Source organism: Lolium perenne, chromosome 7 (assembly GCF_019359855.2).
Source record: "Lolium perenne isolate Kyuss_39 chromosome 7, Kyuss_2.0, whole genome shotgun sequence".
NCBI lineage: Eukaryota > Viridiplantae > Streptophyta > Magnoliopsida > Poales > Poaceae > Lolium > Lolium perenne.
The window spans coordinates 133,737,631-133,756,584 of NC_067250.2; the positions used below are offsets into that span (position 1 = coordinate 133,737,631).

At 45.2% G+C, this 18,954-nt stretch overlaps 2 protein-coding genes across 3 annotated transcripts; one reads left to right on the plus strand and one right to left on the minus strand.

Moving 5' to 3' along the window:
* Window positions 1–2,751: 2,751 nt before the first annotated feature.
* LOC127301680 (ATP-dependent 6-phosphofructokinase 5, chloroplastic) lies at window positions 2,752–8,645 on the plus strand. The gene is made up of 14 exons (XM_051331951.2): window positions 2,752–2,906; window positions 4,114–4,470; window positions 4,569–4,650; window positions 5,188–5,261; window positions 5,433–5,544; window positions 5,964–6,059; window positions 6,148–6,249; window positions 6,327–6,401; window positions 6,656–6,796; window positions 7,087–7,203; window positions 7,288–7,392; window positions 7,507–7,587; window positions 7,839–7,967; window positions 8,069–8,645. Exons 2-14 carry the CDS (start codon window positions 4,163–4,165, stop codon window positions 8,234–8,236), a joined length of 1,590 nt encoding a protein of 529 aa, XP_051187911.1. The 5' UTR covers window positions 2,752–2,906; window positions 4,114–4,162; the 3' UTR covers window positions 8,237–8,645.
* Window positions 8,646–11,430: 2,785 nt separating this feature from the next.
* Window positions 11,431–13,926, minus strand: LOC127301681 (probable arabinosyltransferase ARAD1). Of its 2 annotated transcripts, none has more exons than XM_051331952.2 (3): window positions 13,764–13,926; window positions 12,472–13,642; window positions 11,431–12,391 (listed from the first exon to the last, which is right to left on the minus strand). In XM_051331952.2, exons 2-3 carry the CDS (start codon window positions 13,468–13,470, stop codon window positions 11,879–11,881), a joined length of 1,512 nt encoding a protein of 503 aa, XP_051187912.1. In that variant the 5' UTR covers window positions 13,471–13,642; window positions 13,764–13,926; the 3' UTR covers window positions 11,431–11,878. The 2 variants fall into 2 exon arrangements, with proteins under 2 accessions (XP_051187912.1, XP_051187913.1); XM_051331953.1 differs by having other exon boundaries at window positions 13,720–13,926.
* Window positions 13,927–18,954: the final 5,028 nt, after the last annotated feature.

An 18,954-nucleotide genomic window follows, 5' to 3' on the forward strand; every position in this document is an offset into this window, starting at 1 on the left:
TTCACGGAGTGTTAATGCTTTGCTCCGGTGCTCTATTAAAAGGAGTACCTTAATTTCCAGTAGATTCCCTAGAGGCCTGGCTGCCACCGGCTGGTAGGACAAAAGATGTTGTGCAAGTTTCTCATTGCGAGCACGTACGACTAATTATGGAACACATGCCTATGGATTGTTTAGTACTTAGATACTATTTTATTACTATCTGCGAATGCCCTACTTTGATTGTTACATGAGTTTCTCTCATCCATGCAACGCCCATTCATCCATCCCTGTGCCTACAATATTTTAATCTTGCTGTTTACTATAATCACTACTGCTGTCTTTGTTACACTGCTACTGATATTTCACTACTGCTACTGCTATAAAACTGTTACTACTGATAAACTCTTGCGAGCAAGTCTGTTTCAGTGTGCAAATTGAATTGACAACTTCGCTGTTAAGGCTTACAAATATTCTTTGGCTCCCCTTGTGTCGAATCAATAAATTGAGTTTTACTTCCCGCGAAGACTGTTGCGATCCCCTATACTTGTGGGTCATCACTCACCAAAGCAGAAGCCTGATAAGTGCTCGAAAGCTGATAATATTAATTTCAGAAACATCGTCATAACAATATCGGAGGCTGTAGAGAATGATGAGTTTGTATTGGAAGGGGCAGCCCACACCGGTACTCCTAATATGGCCGACCCCAATACATATTGTAGACCTAAAAAATAAATTTGAAGTCACAATAGGGATAGAAATTCAAAGTCTTACTCATCCTAATACGAAAAATGCAAGTTCCGGCCACCACCACGTGCAACCAAATCTTCCACTTCGAACCACGTCTCTCATTCCTCTTCTTCTTGCCAGTGGCGGCATCAGTCTCAACATCAACCAAGTCGATCTCCACCTTTTGTCCTCATAACCATCTTGAGTATCGTGGACGAGCTCGGCGTGGTGGTAACCACAGCCATGGATCATGTTGCTTAAGACTTTTGGCGACCATGGCTTATGCACACAAATGCAAATACTCAAACACATGCCTGAATTATGCACATTCACAATGATATTGTGGTGGACTAGTACCTCATCGCAGTTGATAGCTCACCCCCGACATATGCTCAAACATATGGCGGGCGTCAATTCGCTGGGATCAAACAGGCTACGGGTAAGGCAGGCGAGCCGGTGTAGGAGTGGTTGAGGTCAAGTCGAGATCCTAGCATCAAGGCACTATGACATGCGAAAAGGGGGCGTTGGGATCGGCGGGTGCCTCGCTCTCGCCTATCTTGGGGAGGAGAACCACATTTGCAAGAGTGATTGCTGGGCGTACCTCTCGGTGTAGTACGCCGATGATGATTGCGAGGTGCTCCTCGAAAAGCCAACAGCGGTGCTCCCATGTGTGCCTTCTGTTGGGGAACGTGTATAGTAAAAACAAAACATTCCTACCCATAAAACCAAGATTTTATGCAAGAGCGGAGGTAACGGAACGTACCCCGTAGATCGAACTAGCGGAAGTGTTCGATGGCGAGGTTGATGAATATCGAGTCGATCCCTGCGACTAGTCTAGTCGCGAGGAGATGTATTATCCCGCGAATGGCTCCACGATCCAAGTGTCGCACGTGCAACACCCCCACGGTAACCACATATATGGGATAAGCGACACCCGTGTCAAAGTTTGATCAGGCACACCGTCGAAGTGGGGAACGTGTCGATGAAGATCCGGTAGCGCTTCCGCGATCATCGATTAGACTGGATCTAGATGGCGGGTAGAGATTCGGTAGCGCTTCCGCGTCCAAGAGAGAGAGAGAGAGAGAGAGGGAGGATCACCAAGGGTTGTCATGCTCTAAATTTTTGGTCGACGTTGATGGAGCGTCGGCGAGACGAGGGCGATGTCACGACTATGACGCGCGGCAACGGTGACGCAGGGCTGCGGCGTAGCTAGGGTTTCAGGCGGTGGTGGTGCTGCAACTTGGGGATGCTAGCGCTGCGACTTGTGTTCCCTTTGGGGTGCCCCTTCCCAAAGGAGTTCTCTACAAACTCATTATCCAAACACTGTACTACAATAAGTTTTGTCCGGCTCTAGTAATGTAAGGGCGAGAACTACGGTGCGCTTCGGCTCGCGCTAGTGAATGTACACTAGCTGTTCTAAAGACTACTTTATATTTTTTTTATTACTTTCGAAGTTATTTGTACTTACTATAAATGATTATCAATAGATTGGTGGACTTATTTTTGGCACAAACAAAACAAATCTGAGTTAATTGAGTGCATTTTTCTGAGCTTGTGGAGTAAGGCGTTCACCGCGAGTTAGAGCATCTCCACTGACGCGCCTCATAGCGACCTCGATAGCGTTTTGGGCCCCGATAGCAGGGGTGAGAGTAGCTTGCGCTGCGGCGTTTGATGCGGGAGGAGGAGCAGCGTCAGGATGAAGTCTACGAGCGGCGGCGTTTGGCGTAGATGCAGCTCCGGCTACAGAGTTAGGAGTTGGATCACCGTCAGTGACGGGAGGAGCTGGAGCAGCAACTGTGTCAGGAAGCGGTGGCCGCGGATAGATCCGCCTACTTGAAGTTCGTGGCGGAGAGAGCAGTGGGAGATCAACGATGGAGGAGCAGCGAAGAGAGCTGTAGGCAATGGTCCACCTCCACAGACCCCGGATGATATATTTCACGGTTAAAGAAGGAAAACTGCTCCTAAAATATCTCGATAGCAGTGGTATCAGAAGAAAAAATAAAGCCCAACGGCCAACGGCACTGCATCGCATTCGCATCTCTAGCGGATGTACCGGTCGCATCTGTCAGTTTCCGCCGCGCCCGAAACCGAGGAAAAAACTAACCAGAAAGGGTAGCAAAGAAAGAGGGGGCAGAAAGGACACCGCCCTTTCTCTCTTCCTGGTTTTTCGCCGCTCCCTCGGAATCGCAGCAGCAGGGCAGGTGCGTGCGTGCTCGTCTCCTCCCCTCCCCTCCCTCCTACTGCTGCATTGCTGAATCTCTCCGGCCCAAATCGCCGGCCGGTGTGGTTCCTCGCGGTCGAGCTTGGTGTCAGGCCTCACTTTCTCTGCTAAGATTCAAGAACCCAAACCGTGCTTGCTCCATCGATTTCAGTCCACGGCTGTGTGGAAGCGGCTGCGGTATATAGCATGAGTTAACCTTCCCCGACGGGGACTAGTGAGGTCTCGATTTGGCTAAGTTAGGAGCGCTGTACTTGCTTCTGACTTCTGAGGACCAGGATTCCGATCGGGAAACGCTAGGGCTGTATAGTTCCAATGGAGTCTTAACTATCTACCCCATTCTCCTCCACCTTGCTTCATTCCATGCATGTATGCACACTGGTATTTGCGGTATCTGCTGTGATGGATCAGGGATCTGGTCCATCGATTTCCTGATTGGATGGTTCCAAAGCACCTAACCCATATTAAGTAGGCCACCACATTAAGGGAGGCGAGACAGATAGTCTGCTTTCGAGAAGTTATTGAGGATTGGCTATGTAAGCCGAAGTATATATTATTGAACTTGTGAGGTTCTGCCGGATTGTTACTTGGTGGCTGTGACTTGGAGTTCGATTTGTGTAGGTGACCGTATTATTAGTCAGCTAAGATCTACATGTTTGAGTTTGCTTCACATATCACACCACATTGAAAAGTTGCCACTGGTTCGTACTCTTTTAGTGCTGCCAGATGATGTTTCGTTGCGGCATTTAATGAAAATTTTGACACGATCCATGGTTTATAATTTATCTCAAGGAACCTTTTCTTGCGGGAGGTTTATCTCAAGGAATCGAGATGTACACTCCTCAATCGTTAGGAATGTGTTGTGTGGATACAGTAAGAGTACAGACATGGCTTCCTGAACTATCTGGTACCTGTTAGGCCTCTCTAAAGGTTGAGTGCGAGTACTCACCAGTATGAGTGAGTTGGGGTCGAGGTGGATTGGAAGCTTGAATTCTTTCTGAAACAACATGTACACCGTGATTTTCCTATTATGTGTCTTCTCCCTTCCTTAGTTTACAATGCAATAAACTATGTGTATAGTGTTGGTTATTACTTTCCAGCATTGGATCGAACTGTTCAGCTTGTTTATAACTTTTTTTTTGTGGGCATTCTCTGCATATGCAAATGTAAATCTGGAATTTGATCTGCAGAGCACCTGTAGGACCACTGTGAACTGGCTGTCCTTAGTTGGGAATTTGGATGGCTGCTGCTTTAAAGACAAGTGGCACATTTTGTAATACACTGCAGCAGTGGCTGCATCCGACAAGGGATCAGTTTTTATATGGTTATTCTCATTCAAATACCAAAGAATGTAAAAGCAAGAATACAAAAAGGCCTGTTCCATTATGTGTTAAAGCTACTTCCACGAAAGCGGAGCTAGATTTCAGTGATCCATCTTGGAAACAGAAGTTTCAGAAAGACTGGGATGAGCGTTTTAATCTGCCACATATTACTGATATATATGACTTGAAACCAAGGACAACTACATTCTCACTCAATAAAAAAAGGTTTTGTGCGCCCCTCTTCTTTGGTCTCTTTCTTCTAAACTAATAAATTAGTAGCATGCCATTTTCTTATGCAACGCTGTCTGATATTACTCTGGCAGAACTCCTACACGTGACGAAAGTAGTACACCTATGGACATGTGGAATGGTTACGTGAACAATGATGACCGAGCACTTATGAAGGTTAGTACTCTGCAGAAATCCTTTGCTGGTGCATCATAGGAATACTTAATAGTTAATTTGATATTTAACATCTCACGGCTTAGAGAAATCACTAAGATGGTTGAATTCAATTAGTCCCGTTGCAGCAGCTGGGTCTCGGTATCATTGGAGCAAATGCCATGCATAGCATTGAATGTTAAATTTATGATAATAACTATTGAAAGTTGTAAAAAAAAAAGTTTACAAATAATGTTTCATGGAAGACAACTACTTCTATTCTCGTATGGTGAATCTATATACTTCTGTATCTTAGTCATCAAAGTTTAAAAGGTTTGCTGCACTTGTTTTAGAACATTTATTCTGTAATGGAGATAATTATAAGTTTTGTTATGTTAATGTGATGTATGTAATGGACTACACTTGCTTACTCACCAACTAACTTTTGTGATGCACATCATGACTACATGTTAGCACCTAAAGAAACATGCAGTTCGGTAAAAACAGCTTTATTTGTTTCCTGGTATGCTGAGAACTTACAACATACCATTGCTACCTTAGGTGATAAATTATTCCTCCCCTACTTCTGCTGGAGCTGAGTGCATTGATCCTGATTGTAGCTGGGTGGAGCAATGGTATAGTATCTTCTAGTCCTAGCTTGTGAGTTTATTAGTTCTCAGTGCCATAAGGATACCATCATTCTTCACATGTGTGTTTATGTTATGCTAGTTGACTTTAGCCTTGTTTTTCAACAACGGACGAACTGTTACTATGAGCGTGGGGCAGTGATAACTAGCTTCTTGTAGGGTGCATCGTGCAGGACCTCGTAAAGACATATACTATGAGCCAGTGGAAGTAAAAGCTGCTATAGTTACTTGTGGAGGTCTCTGCCCTGGTTTGAATGATGTCATCAGACAGGTCCTTGTCTTGTACCATTGTTCAAACAATTCCATATTGCTAACATTTCTGCCTATCCTTTTGCTACTTGAATCTGGTATTCATTGCGAACTTTAACTTGAATAAGGTTAATCAGTTATGAAACACTTTAGCATTAGGGTTTTCCCAGGAAAACCCACTTGTGAAGATTTGCGTATCCTAGAATTTCTCCATTTAGCCACACAAAATAAAAACTTGCTCATTAAATTTGATGCACAAGTTATTACGTGTGCAACACTAATTTTTTCTAATGTAAACCGGTAAAAGCGGGCCTAGTTTCATCACCACATAAGATTGATATTGTACTTATATGTGTCACCTTATCCTGAATACGATCTGAGCGTTAAAAATCTAACTTGAAATGTTGATGCAGTTTAGCAAATATTTTCTGTAATTTGCAGGTAGTATTCACCTTAGAGACATATGGAGTTAAGAATATTGTTGGAATTCCATTTGGTTATCGTGGGTTTTTTGAGAAGGGCCTAAAAGAAATGCCTGTAAGAACGCTCGTCTTGTAAACCCATAAAAAATTTACCGTTCATGATGTTCTCAGATTTAATTTTTTGTAACACCATCCACATCCAGCTTTCACGTCGTATAGTGGAGAATATTAATCTTGCTGGTGGAAGTTTTCTAGGAGTCTCCCGTGGAGGAGCTAAAACTAGTGAGATTGTAGATAGTATACAGGTAAGCAATCTGATTATCTTCATGGTTATGTTAAAATAATCATAGGTCACTTTAAAAACAATTACTGTTTTGTGTAGGCCAGAAGAATTGATATGCTTTTTGTGCTTGGTGGAAATGGTACCCATGCAGGAGCGAATGCTATACATGATGAGGTTCTTATGTCTTCACATTTCTTTTCAACTTTCATTCGTTCATTTGATATCATATTAGCCCATGAACCTTTGTGGAAAAAGAGGAACCTTGCCTACGTTCGAATCAAGATAAGTGCACATGCACATATGTAGAAACTAGAAACCCCCCACCATTCATTCTGTTTCATCTTACCCACAAGATTCATCACACCGAAAGTTGCTTACTATGTGTCTTCTTCACGCTCACTTTATTCCATTTCACCCTACAATTGCAGTGCCGTAAGAGAAAGCTAAAAGTTTCAGTTGTAGCAGTTCCAAAGACCATTGACAATGATATACCTTTGATGGATAAAACATTTGGTTTTGATACAGCTGTTGAAGAAGCTCAACGGGCCGTTAACTCCGCCTATATAGAGGTAGACTGGTGATGTTTTTCTATTATTTTTCTGGGCGAACCATTCTGCAGTATATATTATATTAATACAGGGATTTGTACATGGTACAGTAGAAACTAGAAAGGTGCAAATGCAGGAAAGATCAAAAACATATTATTACATCATAACCGAAAGGAATTTTCTCCTCCTCCTCCTTGATTGTTAGTGCTAGGCTGTTTTAAAATAGCTAATGATTAAGAGCTGAAAAGTGGAGCGAAAGATCCTACATCTGAATACTCTCGTTTCACTTTATGAATCACTACTGTTTTTAGGCACGTAGTGCATACCATGGTATTGGTTTGGTCAAATTAATGGGAAGAAGCAGCGGCTTCATTGCAATGCATGCTTCCCTTTCAAGTGGGCAGGTTGATGTCTGCTTAATACCAGAGGTTTGTAAAACGTTGCACTGATGTTTAATCTACCAGTTCTTCTCATTCACGGATGTCCAACAGAAGTTTACTGTATGAATAAAGGTCCCTTTCACACTAGATGGAGAATGTGGTGTCTTACAGCACCTTGAGCATTTATTGAAGACCAAGGGATTCTGTGTGGTTTGTGTTGCGGAAGCTGCAGGACAAGTAAGCTAAAATTCACTGTGGTCTTTAGCCTTTGGCTCTTTTTAATTCCATAAAACGATGGCAAACTACTGTAAATGAGAACCGAAGGTTTACATCTCTTACTTTTTATTACAGGAATTATTGCAAAACTCAGGTGCAACTGATGCATCAGGGAATTTAATACTTAGTGACATTGGTGTTCACATGCAACAAAAGGTTTGTATTTGGCATGGATGTCATAATTTACAGGCTGTTCTGTCATAAAGTAGAAGTTTAAATGATGGCGATGACACTGAATTTTGCTGTAACGTGACCCATTCCGTTTTCTTTTATACTAGCATTTCCATTTGCTTGTTAGAGGTCTGTAAACTGCATTATCTTGTACTTCTATCTAACTGTTACTCACTTCCATTATAGAGGTTGTCATTCTTACGCCATAATTTAGTAACATTGATTACACTCCACAGATTAAGATGCATTTCAAGGGCATCGGCGTTCATGCTGATGTAAAATACATTGATCCAACGTACATGGTACGGGCATGTCGTGCCAATGCATCTGATGCAATTTTGTGCACCGTACTTGGACAAAACGCTGTAAGTTTAACACTTCTTTTCCTGAATGACCTAGCTGTGCATCTTTTTGAACTGCCACAGTCTGGTTATATGAAAAAAATGTGATTTTGCCTTGCCTGCAGGTCCATGCAGCATTTGCTGGCTTCAGTGGTATCACCTCCTGCATCTGCAACAATCACTATGTCTACCTTCCGATCACAGAAGTCATAACAGCACCGAAGCGTGTGAACCCTAACAGCAGGATGTTACATCGTTGCCTCACGTCCACAGGCCAGCCAGACTTCCACTGACACTACTCGTCTGTGTTGCGTAATCAAGTTGATGAAGATACTCTTTTGCTGTTGTGCTACCACCATGATTACCAGTATGATAGTTGACGATCATGTGATGCTGAGATGAAACTTGGTCCTGAAAGATATTTTTGACTGCCTGAACTCCAAAGTTGTTTTTTTCGAGAAAACGCAAAAAACTTTTGTGTTTCATTGCATTGAAAAGATAGAGTTGTTTTACAATCCTCATAGGAGGCAGGGTACAGGTTGTAGCTATGATGTATCTCAACTCTGTCTATTGTCGTGGTGGTGCATGTTAGAGAGCAGTGTGAGTTATTGTTCACAACTGTGGCATGCTGAGGAAAGTGTTCCACGTTGCTAAATAAAACAGATTAAAACTGAATGGAGAAATGACGATTTGATGTGGCCATGTGGACTCAGATTTTTGAAACTTGGGCGCAGATTTTAAATCCATGGAATGAAGAAAGACAAGCATGATGACTGGAAAAAGTATTCCGCTCGTAGTATCATCCCCAGGAGGCAACAAAAAGGATGAGATACTTGAGAATATGCCATGGATGATTGCTGAAAGTAATATTGCCAACCTCTCTTTCCATCACAATTGATCCAAATAGGATGAGTGAAAGAAGAGGTCGGAGGGGTTCTGCTCCGCTACCAAACATGTGTTGAAAGTTCGTCGAGTCATCAGGAAGTTCAAGGTTTTACTTACTTTTTGAAACTTGATGGAAATAGTAAGGGCTGATAAAAATTTAGAATTTGAGACAATTAGGCTACATCCCTTGTTCTTTCTGTTTGTTTTCACTTGTTAGCAAGGGCGGAGATCCCACATGATGTGTGCAATTTGACATTTATAACCTCATATAACAGTGTTTGTCTTTTCGAATGTGAAAGAGCTAGAAAATACCTCCAAAAGAACTGAAACATTATAATTAGCCAAAACCTTGACTGCTACTCACCTGTCATTGCTACATTTGATAAAAAGTCACAAGATTTGTACCTTGGATTGCAAAATGAACGGAAAATCCTACCACGCCCACATGGGTTAACACGTGTTATTTATCTAATGCTGAGCTTGCCAACTCCGCCTTAGGATCAAAACTGCAAAGCTAGCTCTAAAAATCTAGGAACTTCATGATTATGAACGCGTTCTCTGAAACCTACCGTTCTTGTGAAGCAGGCATCTTGGGGGAATGCATCTTGCAATTGCAAGCCACAGCTCCGCAGACCATCTGTACAACGTCATCTCAAAGTGGTTTTACTTCTTGAAACTCGAGGGAAATAGTAAGGGCTGCTAAAAATTTAGAAATCAAGACAACCCACTTATCATTGTAACTTCTGTTTGTTTCTACTTGCTAACAGGGTGTGAGATCGGACAAGATGTCTTCAATTTGACATTTTATAAGCCTCACATAACATTGTTCGTTTTTTCAAATGTGGAAGAGAAAATACCTCTAAAAGAACTGAAACATGATAATTAGCCAAAACCTTGACCGCTACTCACCTGTCATTGCTACATTTAATAAGAACTGAAAAAGATCAGCGGCACATGTCTTTGCAACTTGGATTGCAAAATGAACGTTAAACCCTACCACCCTCACATGTCAACGTGTGTTATTTATGTAATGAGGCGCTTGCTAACTCCCACTTAGAGCATCTCCACCGGTGCCTCCCCAAATAGTCGCCGGCAGAGGAGCGGCACTGCCGTATGGGGAGCCGCCGGCACTGCATCCTCTATTTGGGGTGCTGTTCCCACACCGGCGCCCCCAAACTGGCGGTCCCGATAGGAGTTTTTTTAAGATAAACTAAATATTTTCTTGTAGTTTCATTTTCATGTCATTCAGGATCGAGGATTGAATAATGTTTTAGGACAAATCCAAGTAAAACATTATTCACTCATCGATCCCCGATGACATGTGAAACCTGCTTCATTTCTAGCCTACTACCTACTGGTCACCTGGCTCTATGGAGGTGGACGATCGCCCGCTGCTCTCTCCGATGCTCTCTCCCCTGCTCCTCCGTCGTCGATCTCCTGCTGCTCTCTCCGCCACGAACGTCAAGTAGGCGGCTCTATCCGCGGCCACCGCCTCCTGACGTAACTGCTGCTCCAGCTCCTCCCACCACTGACGGTGCTCCACCTCCTGCCTCCGTAGCTGCAGCTACATCTCTACCAAACGCCGCCGCTCGTAGATTTCATCCCGACGCTGCTGCTCCTCCCGCATCAACCGCCACAACGCAAGCTGCTCCCACCCCAGCTGCTGGCGCACCTCCCACCGGCGCTACCGCTCTGCCTCCTGGTGACGCCGCTCTGCATCAACCGCCGACCGCTCGTATGCATCTACGGTCGCCGCTAGCGTCGCCTCCTCCCATGCCTCGTACTCTGCGAGCTGCGGGTCCTCCTCCACGACTTGTACGTCTGCCTCTAGCGCCGCCTCCTCCCACGCATCGAACATTATGGTGTTTTTTAGGGTTTAGATTTTTGCACCAATGAGGCGGGGGGGGGGGGGGGGAGGGATAATATAGACCGGTGGCGAGGCGGGAAACCTCCCGCGTGGCGCCGTGGCGGGAGAGTTTTCAACCTGGCGTCGTGGCGGTAAATCTCCTGCACGGCGCCCTGGCGTCACGGCGGTTCCCACGCCCAAAAAATTTCGTGTTGCGAGGCGCCGGCGCACCTGATTCACGCCCTTCACGAAGGGGTCGGCACGGGGTTGCCGGCACTTCTATGGGATCGAAAAAGCACCGGCGCTATTTGGGGCGTGCCGGTGTGAGCCTATTTTCGCACCCGACCCCCAAAACGCTATCGGAGCCGCTATGGGGCGCATCGGTGGAGATGCTCTTATTTCGGTTCTGAATGTGTTCTGTGAAGCCTACCGCTCTTGTGAAGCTGCAACTTGAGAGAATGCATATATTTTACGAGCGACTGCTCCCTAGATCATCTGAACAGTATCATCTGGCTGCGAAGGGTACTCGTCCTTTTTGCGAGCCAACGCTCCCCAGATCATCTGAAGTGGTTCTACTTACTTTTTTAAACTTGAGGGAAAAACACAATTAGGCTACAGGTATCGTTGTTACTTCTGTTTGTTTTTACCTTTCAGCAGGGGCTATGATCCCAAAAGATGTCCTCAATTTGACATTCTACAACACTTAAATAAAGACTGTTCCTCTTTTCGAATACAAAAGAGCTAGAGAAGCACCTCTAAAAGAACTGAAACATTATAATTAGCCAAAACCTTGGCAACTACTCACCTGTCATTGTTTTTTTTTTCACGCTAAACCCACCACAGTGGGATCGATTTCCATTGTAGGACATAACGGGAACTCACCTATCATTGGTACATTTGATAAAAACTCAAAAGATCAGTAGCACATGTCTTTGGAACCTGGATTGCAAAATGAACATAAAACCCTACCACCCACACTGGTCAAAGTGTGTTATTTATCTAATGATGAGGCTTTGCTAACTCTGCCTTAGGATCAGAATTGCAAGGCAGCTCTGAAAATCTAGAACTTCATGATTCTGAATGCGATATGTGAAACCTACCGCTCTTGTGAAGCTGCAGCTTGAGAGAATGCATCTTGGGAGCCACCGCTCCCCAGACCATGAACAGTATCACAAGGTAGCTCTGAATAGCTAGAGTACTTCATTCATGATTCTGAATGTGTTCTTTGAAACCTACCGCTTTTGTGAAGCTGCAGCTTGAGAGAATGCATCTTGCGAGCCACGGCTCCCCAGATCATCTGAACAGCGTCATCTGGCCGCGAAGGGTACTGATACTCGAAGTGATGAGCCACCTCCTTGAGCCTTCTGGACATGGCGTTCCACTGGTCCCGAGTTACATTTCGGAGCACGCGCAGCAGGAATCCCTTCCTGACGGCGTCGGAGGCGCGGACGAAGACGCAGAACTCGGAGTAGTCGAGGACGTCCTCGAAGGGGAGCTCGATGTCGTCGCTGATTATGACGGGGACGCAGTGGCTGACGATGGCATCGAAGAGGCGGTTGGAGGAAGGGGTGTCGCCGGCGATGTTGAGGCAGAACTTGGAGGAGGCCATGCCCTTGGTGGCGCGCCTGATCCCGTTCTGCCGGACGCTGCCGTAGGTGAAGTGGACGTCTCTCTCGTCCTTGAGAAGCTGGTACAGCTTCTGACGAACCTTCCCACCCTGCAATCGCCAAAATGTTAATACAGTAGCAGCTCACCATGACAGAGCACATAGAAGAGAAGCAGAGGAACGCCACTCACATCTTTCCTGTGAATTGCGCCTTGGAAGTAAGCCAGGAGTGGCCGTTGGTGGAACGCCGGCGAGTCGTGGTCTCCGAGAGACCGAACCACGTGCTTGTACGGAGCGATGATGTCCTTCTTCAGGTTCGCGATGTCCGGCGGGTACCTCCCGAAGTCGGAGAGTACGTACATGGCGGCGCTGAGCTTCTTCCTGGCCTCCATCATGCTGTTGGGGTGGTGCGGGACGACGAGGTGGTCCTTGCCGCCCCACCTCCTCCATTCCTCCTGCCGCATCAGGTACTTCACCAGCTCGGCCTGCAGGACCCTGTTCATGCTCACCCTCTCCCTTCCCCGGAGCTTTGAGTGCCGGTTGTAGCTCAGCGACGCGAAGAAGGGCACGAAGAAGACGTCGGCGAGGCTGGCGTTAGTCACCCTGACGGCGACGCACGGCCTGCTGCTGCTCAGATTGCCGGGCAGGGTGGAGGACAGTATGTCAAGCGTGAGCCAGTACGCGACGCTGTGCTGCAGATTCAGCCCGCCGGGGTAGTGCGGCACGGCGCGGGCGTCCCGGACGTCTGGCCACGCCGTCTTCCCGTCCCACCCGAGCATGCCGAAGTGGAACTCCGGGGGCAGGTCGTACATGTAAACCCTGAGCTGCGCGCTCTCCGCGTCGCATGATCCCTCGCTCCCTTCTCCTCCTCCCGCTGCGGCCAACGGCGTCTCTCGGACCATCGGACCGCTCATCCTGACAGCACTCACCGTCGGATCACTGTTGACCGGCACAGATGCCGGGATGGACGTCTGATGGTCACCGTCATTGTTATGCGGTCTGTTATCCTCATCGCCGGTGAGCAATGGCGTCTTGTTGGCGTCGGCTATCAGGATTGCATTGTTGATCCGGGAGTTGACGAGAGCCCAGCAGGAGAAGGCCAGAAGGATGAGGGCCAGGAAGGTGACGAAGCGGAACACCCTCCTGTGCTCCGGTGGGGGCAAAGGCTGCATCTTCCTCTCCACCACCATCCAAGGGAATAGCACGCCGAAGGAAGGAAGGAAGGCAGGCCAGAGTTTTACCGCCAGAATACGGTTAAATCATCCACGAATGAACCAGAGAAACTCGATCTCACTAAAGATTCTCAAGAATCACCTGGCGACTGCTGATTCAGTCGATCCACATAATCGTCTGAAGAATAACCTGGTGCCATGAATGATGTTGGTGCAGAGAAAACAAAGCGGAAGGGGTGTTGAATTGTGGCAAGGAACAAGAATTACCCCATGAGATTTTTTTTGCCAGATGCGAGGTCAAATCAGCTTACCCGTGATGTCAGGATCATTGTTTCCTGGCCATGAATGTTTCATCTCATCTCTGATGCATGCACGGCGATCTGTTTTTTTCGTTGTTCTGTTTTGGAGATTTCAGCTGGACGCAGCACAAAAACCGGCCGTGATCTCAACGGTTTGTCGATGGTCAAAGATTGAAAAAGTGGATCCACCAATATATATTCCTCTGGACAAATGTACCCCGTGCTAGACAGACTTGGATTTCACATGACTACTTGGAAAACGATGCGCACTATTTCAATGGCGTACAGGCTAAGAATCATCCTACCCAGAATACGAGGACGAGGAGACAGCTAAGTACTACATGTTTAATGTTTTAAAGATCGGGTTTTGCTGGTTGAGTCATGCAGTCAGATTTACATCGTAATTCATACACTTCACTATAGAGAAAAGCTTTACAGTGACGCGTCAAAATCACCCTTAGTGATGTGGATTTAACATGTTACTGCTGTCGCATCACTGGTATTTGTATATGTGTCATGTTCACTTGCACGCCACAAGTTTTGACACACATGTGGCGAGCCAGAAAGAGCCACAGGTGTTTTGTACCTATGGCGTGTCCTTGCCACGCTAGTAACTGATTTTTTGGAATTAAAAAAGACTACTATTGAATTGCTAACAATATTGGTCATATCCCAGCAGCATAACAAACATAATATATAGAAGATAACATCATCGAGAAGTTTTCATTACTAAATCTACTAGACATAGTTATACAAGTTCTCCATTACATCGATTGTATGTCTACATTTATATGACTATGACCTCAGAGAGACACATAGCGTCACTAGCAGCTCTGGGAGGGAGCTCTTTACAGTTAGAATAGGATGTCTTCTTTGTGTGTGTACTGAAAATAAGCAGCCTGAAAGATATTGTCAAGATACAAGATGAACTTTCTCTCAGAATCCATCTCGTATTGTTCTATGAATGCTTCCCAAGCAGGACAACCAATATAGGTTCGATTTACCTCATTGATGAACTGCACCCTAAACTCTTTCAAAGAAGGCTGAGATCACTCAACTAGAATCACCTCAAAGAATCCATCTCTGTTTAGATTGTTCAAGGTGTGCCTTAAGACAAAAACATAAGAAATCAATTATTAGAGGACACATATTTTTGGCATACATATATACAGTTTCCTACTAGTGTACGATAGATATTTTGACACAATTATATACATATCCTCAGGGTGTATATGTTTTCAGGAAGCTTAATGATAATCTTAATGTTATTGCACATGTTGTGACTGCAACGAGGGTACGGAGGATTTGATTCCATAGTTGATGCATTATATAAGTTTGGTAATTAAAACAATTCTACACAAATATTTATATGGTGTTACACAAATGAATTTAGATTGGAGGGTGTATCTACTACACAATTTTTATTCACAATTCATATACTCCATTATATACTACACAAGTAACTCCTAATCAACTAGAACAACAAATACATATCCACTCCACCGCTTTTAGGAAAGAAGGGCACAATTCTTTTTCACTTGCATTTTCTTTCGCTCTTGTTTTTTTTTACATCCCTCAATTATATCCATTATACTATCAAATTTATAATACATTATATACTACGCAATTTTGCACCAATATTTACTACCAATTCTACACTAAGTTACTAGAATTTCTACTAAAAATTAAACTCTAAATTACTTCAATAATTTACTACAATTACTACACTAACTTACACAATATGTACCACATAAAATAAAATAAATTATACAAAAAAATAGTTCAATGTAGGGGTGTGGGCGGCGCGACTCTTCGATACAGCAAGGATTAGCGGTGGGGTTGGCAGTGGCGAAATGGACGTGGGGTTGTGGTGGTCCAAAAGCGGAACGGTGGCGGTGCGAGATCGCGTGTGTGTGGGGAAAAGAAGGGGATGGCGAGGACGAGAGAGTGTGTTGGGAATTTTTCATAGATGCACCTTGGTGGGCCAGCTGGAGGCGTGTGTTGTCAGTGGACCGCTAGTGGCATGGCCCAATTTACCATGCCACTAGTGGCCTAGCCGCCTCCCGGCAACTGTTCTTTTTTTTTTCTTTTCGATTTATTTTTAACAAATAAAATAAGCTTTACAAATTATTTTGAGACGTTATGATATGGATATCCGGGCATGGTACTCTAGGACAGCCATTGATATGATATTTGGGTCTAAGGTTGTACCAGTAGTTTATTATAATCTTGTTATTAGGAGATAATGATGTAGCCAGGTCATGCTGTGGGCCATCTAGGGTTTTAATAGAGTCTGTTTGACTTGGGCCTGTCCAAGTCGAACTAGGTTAGGCCCAATAAGGGGGCCGACCGGCCAGCTCTCCCTCATATAAGGAGATGGCACGGCTAGGGTTTAGAGGAGAACAAGTTTAGTCAAAAGATTAGGGTTTCCCTATCGCGTGTGATCACGTGTATCATCCCTCCGGGGGTACGGCGCTGCCGTTATCTATTATATCCGCTGCGAAGGTTCTTGTGTTCATCAAGGATTGTCTAGCTCTTGGTTTGAGGCGTATCGTTCATCGATCCGTTGGTTGCTGGATTCGTTCCCTCTTCTCCAGGCTGCGTTCATTGCGTTGTTGGGAGGATTCTCTACCCCAGGTTCTCGTTGTGAAAGATCAGGCATCAACTAAGGAGGATCCAGTGGGTCGCTCTCTTATCACTACGGTACGGATCGTTGGCACCACCTATATATACATCTTGTAAGCCGCCAGCTAGGGTTTATCAGATTATAAGATAACCCACGGCGTTTGTAAACACTCCCCGATATAGTGAAGTTTTGCTGGCTGGCACAAATGATTTTTTCCGCTTCTGTGTTGGAAGGGGTTTTCCACGTTAAATCTTGTGTCCCATGCGTGTGTTCTTGTTTCGTTCTTCGTTATTTGCTTGTCGTTTTTATAACAGAAGCAGTGTGACGCCCCGGGACCGGTACCATGAGGATTCCAGCGATCCCGCCGAAATCCGCACGATATCGATCCAGAGACGCCCTCCGACACGACGTGCGCGACAAAGCACACGTGATGCCAGAGGAATTACCACGAGTAGTAACATTACAACAGGTTTACAATAGAGCCCACAAGATACATATATATTACAACAACGACTCTGATGAGTCAAGATACAAATATACAATACAAAGATCCAAATCATACAGAAGATCGATTACGTCCGAGTACGGACAAGATACAAATTGGACTAAGAGTCCTGAAGATAACCAGTGACGTCCATAACCCTGCCCAGGCCAAGCCGGAAAGGTAACCTTGCTAACGTCGTCTTCATCGAACATATCTTCATACCTGCCCGGTTATATCCCGTAGAAGCAGCAATAAGTACGGGTTCGTACTTAACAAGATTTCAAGACGTATAAGCATTCGTCAACCAGTCGTCCTTTGTACTTGAGGCACGCAGGGGACTTAGAGGACGCAAGAGAAACGTCATAGGCAATATGGTGGGGTAAAGCGGCAGCGCGAAAGCACTAAAAACCTATAGAGACACTCTACAATAGTCGTCTATCAGAGAAGGCGAGAGAGCGTAACTAACAGTTCTATACTCTGCAAACATAACCCAACCGATGTGTTCCCCCCTCGCCAGGAGGTACTTACAAAGGCACTCACACGGTTGTCAAATTTTAACCATTTATTAGTGAAGTTGTGCTAACTTACTAAGCAAGTTTTTATTAATAAACAACAGGTGTAAGTTGTCTATGGTCGAGTCATACAGCTCCAAGTCGTCCATAACCGCGGACGCGGCTTATCGATAAGATTGTAACCCTGCAGGGGTGCCCAAATGTGCCCACACGCACGCTCAACCCACTTACGACAGGTGGATATCACGACACGCACTCTCCTTCACTACAACAATGTCCAGGAAGCCACCTAACTAAGTTAACCCGTATCGAAGTCCGGCCGTGCTCCGAAGCGGACTTAGCTGTTTGCGTCTACGGCTAAGAGGATCAGAGCCCACTAGAGGATGCCCTCTTAACAATACGTACCGCAACCTACGAGCGTGCAAGAGACAACGGGGTTACAAGGCAACTTGGCTTCCCCAAAAGTAACATCATATCATCTGACCACAAAGAAATAAGCTTGCACGCCCGGGAGAAACAAAACAAACATCCAAACTAGTTGTGGACACTGGACAAAGATGTAGATTCCGGCAGTGGTCGAGGGGAGACCCGGTAAGCATACCCACGTGTGGTTAGAGCGCTCAGTCTCGGAACAGATAACAAGAACTCGGGGTCCTAAGATATTTAGGAAACACAAGTGAGCCGTCACAAAACGAGCAGCTGACCCACCGATGCCTCCGCTAAACAATTGTCAGCAACTAAAGTAACCATGATTCTTCCCAACATATAACCCGATAAGATAACAATAACGGTAACGAGATAAGACAGCACTAGCATGCACTACGACTCGCAAGGCAGACCCGATAACCAAACAATAGCCGTAGGAGGTGGTGGTGGCAATATGGGCTGCTTGAGGTAACAAGTGGAAAGGACACGTGGCAAGAACGCAACTTAAGGATAGCATGAGGGAGAAGGCAAAATAAAATAGGTGAGCGACTTCTGCAGGGGCAGGAGTATAAGGGAAATGCTTGCCTGTTAAAGATTGCCGAGGAACATCCGAAGAACTTGTCGTATCTCACAGCACCACTTCGCGATCCTATCCGGGAAGAAGCAAATGCTACAACAAACAACGGATGCAAAACTTACAACTACGGAATAAGAACCGGCATGATCAAGATGATATGCATGACATGGCAGATATGGTGCAATGCAACTTATCAAATTTAAGCGGAATCAAGATTCCGACACACAATTATATGGTTCAAGTTATTTATCTACCCCGCATATTAAATGTTGGTTAGCATGGCAAGACATGGCATGGGTGAGCTACGCAAATTTAAATGGAACCGGGATAAAATAACAATCCCGCACAATTCCATATTTAATATTAGGTCTATCCCTATTCACCCAAACCCACAAGATGCACGATGCGATGCAATATGATAGGAGATGCAACAAGTTATAGATGGCACATTTATAAAATAGGGTTGGCTTAGGGTCGGGGTCTCACGGTATCGAAACAAAGATGGTCGCCGAATCGGGTTCGGAGAGAAGGAGATGAAGTCGGATCCGTGAACGGTCTTCGAAACCGGGAAGGAGAAC

Excerpts from the sequence above, each read along its gene's own strand:
- LOC127301681 (XM_051331952.2), bottom strand. The coding sequence starts at position 13,470 with ATGGTGGTGGAGAGGAAGATGCAGCCTTTGCCCCCACCGGAGCACAGG. Across the intron at positions 12,392-12,471 it reads GCGCAATTCACAGGAAAGAT|GGTGGGAAGGTTCGTCAGAA; the intron begins GTGAGTGGCGTT and ends TGGCGATTGCAG.
- LOC127301680 (XM_051331951.2), top strand. The coding sequence starts at position 4,163 with ATGGCTGCTGCTTTAAAGACAAGTGGCACATTTTGTAATACACTGCAG. Across the intron at positions 5,545-5,963 it reads TGAATGATGTCATCAGACAG|GTAGTATTCACCTTAGAGAC; the intron begins GTCCTTGTCTTG and ends TGTAATTTGCAG. Across the intron at positions 7,588-7,838 it reads GTGTTCACATGCAACAAAAG|ATTAAGATGCATTTCAAGGG; the intron begins GTTTGTATTTGG and ends TACACTCCACAG.